Genomic DNA, 10,241 nt, shown 5'->3' with positions numbered 1-10,241 from the left:
GTTGTTTTATTTCACCTTTTCTAAATAAAAACTGTTTTAACCATAAGATATAGAGAAAACAATAAATTAACCTGTTCCACATTGAAACTTGTAATTATACTAGTTTTCATTGTGTGATAGAATACAGCCAGTTCAAATTTGCATTTAATATAATTATCCGAAGCTATGCAAATTTTCTTTAAAAAATAATAATCAGCATAACAATCTATTGATTTATATGGATACCAGCATCATGTTCATAAAGACATACCTCAGTTTCGGAAGCACCAATGGACAGCATTCAAATATTCTAAACCAAATTATTTTATAGTAATTCTAATAAACAACCTCAAAAAGTCTTTGCAGTTTTTATAAGAGCTTTTGAGTATATCTCTGCGTTTAAAATGCGTATCTCTGGGCATGCATAGTTTGAGTAGTCCAGCAAAAAATGTTACTTTTAGTGATTCAAAGTGATTCAATCCAATATACTTCCCAAAAATTACAAATATAGACGTTATTAATTAATAAGTATTAATCAAACGTAACTTTTCACTTTTTTTTTAAATGATCTAATTTGAAGAAACTAAAAGTCTCTATTTCCATGAATGAGGAACAGAATAAACTACTCGTTCAACATTACTAATACTGTTAGGAACACGTCGAAATATGTCTCTTGATATTTGTATATTCTATACAAATAACCTGAATGAGGTCGCAAAGTGTCCACTCGCGAAAAAATATTTTTTTAAGACTCAAAAGCAAAGGTACTGAGATACAGATAATAGGTTAGTTTTCTCTTTCTCACACATGTATTTTTATTTGAAGTTTACTTCTTTGATGTCACTAATAATTTTAGCCATCTGTTGTCGATATTGTGAACATTATCGATATGTGAAAAATTCTTTAGCAGATTCCTACAATTTTCCAATACGCGTATAAAAGCAAAGTTGCCAGATATAAATTTTGACTGAATATCTTATTATTATGATATTTGTATATTCTTTGAAAGTCTCTTGAAAATAAATAATAGAAATGTTTTAAAGTTAGTTCAATCACAGGTAAACTGCCTGTTCTTCAACATCTCTCAACACACAAATGAAATTTGACAAGCCATTTTGTTGGAGATGCTGTCACTAGCCAGCTGACTTAAGTGATCCAATATAGCTGTCATCTATATTTATTCGTACAACAGTGCAAATTTTGAATTTAAGTTAACATAGTGCTTAAAGTTAAAAAATCAAACTTGTAGTGCTGTTTATTTGTGAAGATTTTTAATTCACACTCATCAATTCCATTAATATAGAGTTACTTCTTGAATTGTACGAATATGCCACCGGTTGATAACACTCCAACTATAAATATGAGAAATTTTGAACTTTTATATTCTTTACAAGCCTACAACAGGATTCCTGTTTCGGAATATGTATCAAAAGAAACAGGAATTACCGTAGTTATAGCAGAAGTGGAAGGACCTATTGTAAATGGTTACTTTTGTTTAGGTATGCGAAATCGATTTTTAATTATTTATAATTTTGAAAAAAATTGAGTTGTTTTATTTTTAAATGTAATTTAGCTGATACATTTAGAAATTTAAAAATAGATTAGAAGGTGAATAACATGCTATTGTGATTATTTTATCTATATTTTGGAAATAATTTTCTCATAATTTATAATTGTAATGATTAATTATTCATAGCAACTGAAGCTTTCGATGATGATGGCTTACCACATACTTTGGAGCATCTTATATTTTTGGGAAGTGAAGATTACCCCTATAAAGGTGTATTAGATTTATTGGCAAATAGATGCTTGGCTTCTGGTACAAATGCTTGGACTGATACAGACCATACTTGTTATACTATGGAAACAGCTGGGAGTGAAGGCTTTTTATCATTATTGCCCATATATTTAGAGCATATTTTATATCCTACTTTACATGTATGTTCTTTTTTATATAATTGGAACACTTTTATTATGGTTTTCATTTGAAGGATGAAGCGTTTGTTACTGAAGTCCACCATATCACCCCAGAAGGTACTAATGCTGGTGTAGTGTATTGTGAAATGCAGGGCAGGGAAAATTCTGCCGAGAGCCGAATGTACTTGACTGTTGCTAGGAATATTTATCCTGGAAAATGTGGATATTCATCAGAAACTGGAGGAATTATGAAAAATTTAAGAGAATCTACAAATAATGTGAAAGTAGGATTTAATCAACAATGTATTTCTTAATTTATTTTTCTTGGTAAATAGATTTTATTTTAGGTCTCTTTTGATAGAAAATTACTTTGAAAACACAGGAAAAAATTTCATGTTTGGACCTGTTTCTGTCTTTAACAAAATATTTTGATTAATAATCAATTTTTATGTCTTTTTAAACCAATTTGTATCAAAAGAGATCTGGAATCAAGACGATTTATCAAAAAAATTCTAAGGTCTAAGAAGTTGCAACCATTTTTTTTTCTAGGTAAAAAATTTCCACAAGGAATTTTATCGCCCTGAAAATTTAAAAATTGTTATAACTGGACAAGTAAAACCCAATGAAGTGTTTAAAGCTCTGGAAAAATTAGAAACTAAAATTATATCTAAGGTATAATATAATTTTAAAGATGTAACAAAATTTTTATGTTTTTTTTAAATTTATTTTTAGGGACCAAGAGGACCTTTTCAACGACCATGGCAGTCTCCAGTACCTCCATTAACTGAACCAAAGGATATTGTAGTAAAATATCCTTCAGATGAGGAGAAAAATGGTTTATTCTGTTTTGCTTGGAGAGGTGCTTCTTGTGTTACTTCTTTATACATTGTTCAAGCTACGCAATTATTATTAAAATATTTGACTGAATATTCTGTGTCACCTCTACCAAAGCAGTTTGTCGAGATTGAAGACCCGTATGCCAGTAAGGTAAGTTCGCACAGGATAGTCTGAAATTTTTTCTCGAGCTACTGTAGTTTGCAACAAATCTATGATTTATATCCGAAAAGTGGAAATGGAAATAGATAGAAAAATCAATTTTTTCTCTGTTTTAAGGACCTATTTAAAACCAAAAGAGATCAAAAATGAAGGGAATTTAGCTATAATTTATTCAATATCATGATCTATCAAAAATAGTCCATTTGAACTACTAGTTTGTCATTATTTATAGGTATCGTACACTGTTATGGAAAATTCAGAAATTTGTTTTTCTATCCTGCTTGAGGACGTTCCTATTGAAAAGTTGTCAGAGGTAGGGCCACAATTGAAAGAAGCATTGAAAAATATCATAAAAAATAAAAATATAGATATGGTTCAACTACATAGTATTATCAACAAATATAAATTGGAAAGTTTGAGCAGTTTGGAAAATTCTCCACATTACACCATTGCATTTATGATTCTTGGACATATGTTGTATGGACACACCAAAGAAGATGTAAGTTTATTAGTTATGTGACTTTATTTAAAAAAAAAATGGATTTTAAGTTTTCAAATATTCACAAACCTTAAGCAGGTGTTGTACAATCATTTATTATTTATTTTTTTGCTTACAAGATAAAAATTTATTGTTTTAGTACTTATCTTTTTATTTATATGTTAATAGTATCGGATAGTATCGAATTACATTAATCTTCTATATATATTTTTTATAATTTCAGTTAGAGCAACGTATAAACCCTCTCACAGATATATCAAAACTTTTAGAAGAACCTCAATCTTTCTGGTTAGATCTTTTGGATAAATATCTTGTTAAAAACAGACAATATGTGTCTCTTCAATGTCACCCTAGTATAGAAGAACAACAAACAATGTCAAATAAAGAAAAAGAAAGAATAGAACAACAGATACAAACCCTTACGGAAACTGGTTTGAAGATGAAGGGTGAAATTTTGGCAAAAGCTATTGAACATAACGAAAGAGAACCTCCTCAAGATATGCTTACCTCTGTACCGATTCCTAGTTTAAATTCAATTAAATTTCACAATATTGAAAGGTTTAGTAGTGATTCGAAGTCGTTTCATAAGATTGATCTGAGTAATACACCGGTTTTTACTTATTTTGATCATCTGAAGACAAATTTTGTTTATGTGAGTATATATTATGTTTCTTTAATTTTTTTTTTCATGTATTATAACAATTTAGTTCAATAGCTTTCCATATGTATTTGTAAAAAATTTGTTTAATACCAAAAGTTAAGGTTTTTTCATACAATTGAATAATAAGTCCCCAATTTGATACTTAGAGGCTATCAGAAATCATATTTTTATACTTTTCTCTTGAGGTGTCATCTTTTAAGCAACTGCTTATAAATTTTGAATCAATTTCGTCCTACTGTGTGTTTGTTATTATTTTTCAAAGTGAACAAGAGTTCATTTGTTTAAAACGAATATAAACATTAGGTTTTAACAGTAAAAAATATTATATAGACAAAGTTTTGTCTTTAATTGTATTGTGGTGCCTTTTTTCCAGGAAAATAAACATCTGGAAATTCAATTAAAAATAGTTCATTTGGACTACTAATTTAAATTTAAAACTCAGAAATTCGTTTTTATTTTGATAAACACCAAATCGTTCTGAAACGTCAATTTTTTGTCTATCTAAAGGACTAATTTTCAATCAGAAGAGACCAAAAGTGAAAACATCTCAGCTATGAAAGCTTTTACCAAATTTACCAATTTTTTTTAGATTTTCGCCGCACTGGATACTTCTAAAGTGCCTTCCGATCTAAAAATATATCTTCCCCTTCTTCTGGAATCTATCCTCGAATTACCTCTAGAACGCGATGGATTAATAATTCCTTATGAAACCGTCGTGGCCCAATTAAACGACGATACCGTTAACGCCGCTACATCTCTAGGTCTCAGTAAAAGCGGATTGTTCACGTGCGGATGTTATTCCACAACGGCAACGGTCGTTTTACAAGTCGAGGCGGCCAAATACGAAATCGGTCTGAGATGGTTAAGGGAAATTCTATACAAAACTATATTTACAGTTGATAGATTGAAAGTAATCGCCAATAAGATAAATAATTCTGTGGCGCAGTATAAACGTAAAGGTAGAAGCATGGTTTCGTATATAATGAGAGGTTTATGTTTTTCAGAAGGTGAGTTAATACTTCGATAAGCTGTTATAAATTTACTTTCAATATGCATTCATTTCGTAGATAGCAATTATTTGAAAAATGGTGTGCTGCAGCAAAATAAATTTTTGGATTATGTTCTTTCCAAACTGGATGGTGATTCCTCTAAAGAGATTTTAGAAAATTTGGAAAAAGTGAGAAGTATTATAACAGATCCATCGAATATGGTATTGTACTTAGCTGGAAACTTGGAACTTTTGAAAAATCCAACACTACCACTTAATAATTTTTTTCCTTCAGATCTTAACGTTATACAGAAACAACAAAAGTGAGTTATTTTATTGACTAAAATCATTTCATCTTAAAAAGTTGTTTTACCAGCTACCAGGTTAATGTTCTTTTATTTATCATTTATTGCCTCTATGTTTCCCTTGTTTCCATTTCTTCCACTGACTTATTCTACCACCTTCCTCTATTCCCCTAAATTTTCTTTTGTTTTCGTACTGAGCTTCTTCATTCAATTATTAGCTAAAGGAAGCACGAATAGTTTCGACGACAGGTTCCAACAGGACGTGACACACTTGAAGAGACACCTCGAGAAAACTGGTGGAAAAAGGTGTTTGTAGCGAACTCTTCTACTATCTTGTTATTTTGTTGGTTTGACTCCATTTTCACTCAGTTGCTTAACCAGCAACTGAAGAATTTATTGAAATTATTATTATTGGAAAATATATTTTTATTTTAGATTATTTGTTACACCAGACAGTAAATTATTAAAAGAGATCGATGATCCCAAACAGGGTTGTATTGTAGGAATGGGGTGTTTAGAATCGTCATTTTTTCTACAGTCAACTAACAGCATATCATCTTATGATAATCCAGATTTACCAGCTCTGATGTTATACTTGCAATATTTAACCCAATGTGAGGTAACTAATTCGACTTATTACATATATTTTTATTTATTAATTTTGCATTTATCCTCGATTCACAATTATCATATTATTCATTGTGATCCTAACAAGGATATTGCAACGAATTTATTAAATTATGGTATTTTGATTGTTTCTTTAAAAGTTTCCAAAATTTTAAACTAATCTAACGTTCTGAGGTAGTCGAAAAACGATTTAAAAGATTCTGTTACATCCTTACTTAGTGATCCTGGCAAGGATATTAGTTACAATTCATAAAATCAGTGTATAGGCAACTGTTTTTCACAAATGTGCAAAATGTTCAATTTATACAATCGTTTAAAGAGAGTAAAACAATAGATTCATTATATTACTCTATCCTGATGATCCTAGCAAGGATAGTACTACGAATTTATTAAATTATTGCATTGTTATCGTTCAAAGCATTATAACAAAGTTTTGAATCGTAAAATGTTGATTTGTAGAAATTAGAAAGTATATATATTAAATAAATTGAATATATATAAAAAGTTTGTTTGGTGATTATACTAATTATATATCACATTAATCTTTAAAAAAATCTAATCATACCAATAAGATTTAACAAGACGCAATTATAGTTATTTATGCCCTTGTTACATATTTTATGTTCAATTTATATCCGTTCTACACAATTAATCGTTCCTCGATCATTTTTAGGGTCCTCTGTGGAAGCAAATCCGTGGCAAAGGTTTTGCTTACGGTTATTCGATGATGATTAAAGTAACCGAAGGTTTATTGCATTTAGTATTTTACAGAGCCACTAACGTAGTGGCTGCTTATAAGGAAACCAAAGAGATAGTTTCCAAACAGCTATCGAATAAACAATGGGATGAATCTTTATTAGATTCCGCCAAAAGTTCGATTATTTTCGAAATTATCGACAAAGAAAAGACCACCGGCGACGTTGTGGATTTATCTTTCACTACTTATTTTAATAAAGTCGATTATAAATACAATAGGTGAGAAATTTTTATTTTATATACCACATCTTTAGATTTAATTACTAAAGATGATAACGTTGTTTTTGAAAAGTGCGTCAGGTAGTGTAAATTTGAATTTGATATACCAGTAGTAGTAAACAGTGTATTCAACATCTATACCTTGTCTCCAATATCAGTACTAGCTCCAAGGAGATTAGATCTTGTATCTAGAGTTTTATCATCATTTCCATTGCATCTACAGTTAATTACTATTGAAATTAATCCCACCAGATGCTCTTTAAGAAAGCTAGTGAGAAGGTATAGCTTTAGATCTATTTTTTTTTATGGATTTAGTGGTATCAAAGATCCGAGAGTCCTGTTGTACTTTCTGATTTGTGTGACACTTCCTTATCAATTTTGAGTAGATGACATGATACCCCCCTTGTTTTTATTGCTGTTCAGCTATCAGAATTAATCAATATGTCACATGTTTTATAAAATCTAACTCGGTTTTCGCTCCAATTGAAATGCCCGCCAAAATCATTCGGAAACCTCCTACGTTATCTTTTATCCAACGTTGCACGAATCTTTCTCTAGGTGTTCCATTTGTAATGTATCTTTTGGCTAACAAATGATGGTTGACTATATTCTCAGTATTAAAACTACTTTGGAAAAAACTGTTTTTCAAGCAATAAAATAATTAGTTAAACTTGGTTTCAAGAACCTCGTATCTGTTTACAAACCGCTTTTAAATATCAAAATCCTGTTTTACACGATATAAAATGAAAGTAATTTGATACGTTAATGGAACTAAGGGACACTTGGAATCACTTAACTATGACGTTGGTTCCTATTAGGATTGGTCAATGTACGATTAATCTTAACGAATGCAATAATACTTGTAGTTAGGTAACTGAATTTATGATTCTTCACAGGCACATTAATATAAAGATGAAAATTGAGTAATCCGAGACGATACGTTAATGGAGGGTAAAATAAGGGACACTTTGTAACACTTGACTAGATGATTAACAGATTCTAATGGTCCCCATCCTTTACTTTACTAATTTGCAGCCAGTGTCTGGCGATTTTGGCTCAAGGCTAGCTGATTGTCCACAGACTCCTGGCGTTTCTCTGAGCTCCTGTTGGACATACACATCAGTGAGGATCTGATTTCTCAGCGATGATAATAAATCGGTTATCTCTCTAGGATGTACACGTTTTTCTACCGGAACCGCGTCTGCTATGAAAGTTACCAGTTTCTTGGTAATGACGGTAAACTCTGAAAACAGCAGACTCATGTGCATAGCACTGGTCACTTGTCACAATGGGTGACGTTTGAGCAACTTTATCACTTGTTGTGTCCATTTTCAGGTAGAATATTTGTTTGTTATTAACGAAGTTGTGTATTGGTTGACGTTTGACAGACATCTACTCAGGTAGATAACCATTTATAAGGGTGATTTACCTCTAATTAGCACAATATCGTGTTCAGATTTATTTTCCAGTGTCTTGGCATTGCAGGGATTTCATGTAAGACGTTTTTTTGCTCGCGAGTGTATTTTAAACAGAGTTTGACTTCAAATCAAGCAAATCACCACGATAAAAAACTTTACATTTTTAATGCTCATCTGATTATTGTTCTTGTAGTTTTATAAATTGGTAAAACCTTGTATACTTTATTTTTTTTAATATTTTCTTTATCATTTCAGGACTCTTTTGGAAACAATAAATAAAGTAACGCCCGAAGACTTGAATAGAGTAGGGGATAAATATGTCGCTTCTTTGTTTGATCCGAAACAAGTCAAGACTGCCATAGTTACAGATCCAACGAAACTAGATGAAATTTCTGATGGGTTTAAGAAGTAAATAACCACGAAATGTCGTAGTATATTTTTATATTTTAATAATTATTTTTATTTCAGATTGGATTTCGATTTGAAATGTTATGCTTCGCTGGAAGAAAGTTTTTTAAATAAAATTTAAAATCTACGCGTACAATCGATATATGATATTCTTAGTATATATTTACATTTATGCAAAAGGCTTTAAAGTATATTTTATTAAAAATAACGATTTATGTATAATATTTTTCCAGTTTTTCTATACTATACCTAAATACCTATCCAAATCCAAACAAAAAATTTATTAATTGGATATTTCGGTGTAGTTATTGTAAATTGTTGATTATAATTCGTTATAAGTAATAACTCATATACTCGAAATAATATTTGTGCTTCAAAATTTTGAAGTATTCTAGAAATTCCTTTGTCAAACTCTTTATTGTAGTTCGAAGACGTTCTTTCTTCTACATCTTCTTGAAACTCTACCAAATACCATTGTATCTTCACGTATAGCTTTTAGTACCCAACATAGATGAAGATACCAATTAAGATCACTTAAAATCTAACTGGAGGCCACGCAAATTTATTATGCAAATAATTTTAAGACTTTCTTTTTCCTTACTGTATCAGATCTTCTTTTTCCTTATGTCTTTTATCACTTTTCTTATTATGCTTTTTGGTGTTTGCCTTTTTGTGTGTCTGTACCAGTTTACATTTTTTAACCATTTTTCTTTTTTGTTTCCTATTTAAGCTTCTTATACTTCTCATACTCTGTGTCTTCTCTTATAAACATTTCTCTTATTTATTTAAATCCAACAGATTTTACATGTTTTGTTATATTGTTTTATCGATTCTTTTATTTTCATTATTATCATTTTATGTCCAATATTTTCTCAAGACAGGCTCAATCTACATAACAATTATCAATTTAAATAAAAAAATCTTTTGTAAAAATCAACCGATTTGATTTTTATCGGTTTATTTATAAATAATATCGTTTCTCTTTGACATTTTATTAAAAGACATCTGATTAGTGTTATTATTAATTATCACTAAACACCCACAGTATTTTTTCCATTATTATTATTTGTATAGATTAGATAATAACGATTTTATCATTGAATTTTTGAACAAAAACAATTTTTTTTTAATTACTTCGATCACCTCCAAACAAGAGAGTAAAATAATGAATCATAAGACGCACGACCAATGGCCCGACTAATAATTTTTTAAATTCTTTATTTGTAAATTATCGAAAACTTCAATTATTCAAGAACAGATCTTCTTCAGATTCTGAGTTTTTCTAAATCATACCTAATGACATTAAATAATTTCTCACACTTTTATTTTGCTTGATTTTGAAATAAAAAATGAATGTTTGAGGTTATAAAAATCCCTAAAAGTACCCCTTAAAATACAACATCACTAAAAACATCCCACCCCACAGCTTCTTTCCCCTTAAATTTGAGGGAAAACCCCTAAGTTGGGA

At 30.0% G+C, this 10,241-nt stretch overlaps 1 protein-coding gene across 1 annotated transcript; it reads left to right on the top strand.

Moving 5' to 3' along the window:
* The first annotated feature begins 1,028 nt into the window (after nucleotides 1-1,028).
* Nucleotides 1,029-8,997, top strand: LOC130903963 (uncharacterized protein C05D11.1-like). The gene is made up of 13 exons (XM_057816422.1): nucleotides 1,029-1,478; nucleotides 1,676-1,917; nucleotides 1,971-2,180; nucleotides 2,446-2,568; nucleotides 2,629-2,883; nucleotides 3,125-3,391; nucleotides 3,615-4,043; nucleotides 4,642-5,059; nucleotides 5,120-5,363; nucleotides 5,781-5,964; nucleotides 6,646-6,947; nucleotides 8,621-8,773; nucleotides 8,834-8,997. Exons 1-13 carry the CDS (start codon nucleotides 1,307-1,309, stop codon nucleotides 8,892-8,894), a joined length of 3,060 nt encoding a protein of 1,019 aa, XP_057672405.1. The 5' UTR covers nucleotides 1,029-1,306; the 3' UTR covers nucleotides 8,895-8,997.
* The last annotated feature ends 1,244 nt before the right edge of the window (nucleotides 8,998-10,241 follow it).

The sequence above is a fragment of the Diorhabda carinulata genome, chromosome 2 (assembly GCF_026250575.1).
Source record: "Diorhabda carinulata isolate Delta chromosome 2, icDioCari1.1, whole genome shotgun sequence".
Classification (NCBI taxonomy): Eukaryota; Metazoa; Arthropoda; class Insecta; order Coleoptera; family Chrysomelidae; genus Diorhabda; species Diorhabda carinulata.
Note: the sequence above shows the minus strand (reverse complement) of the source record. Positions and strands in the feature narration are given on the sequence as shown.

Coding starts and splice junctions, on each gene's coding strand:
- LOC130903963 (XM_057816422.1), top strand. CDS start 1,307: ATGCCACCGGTTGATAACACTCCAACTATAAATATGAGAAATTTTGAA. Junction 2,181..2,445: donor AATCTACAAATAATGTGAAA/GTAGGATTTAAT, acceptor TTTTTTTTCTAG/GTAAAAAATTTCCACAAGGA. Junction 6,948..8,620: donor GTCGATTATAAATACAATAG/GTGAGAAATTTT, acceptor TTATCATTTCAG/GACTCTTTTGGAAACAATAA.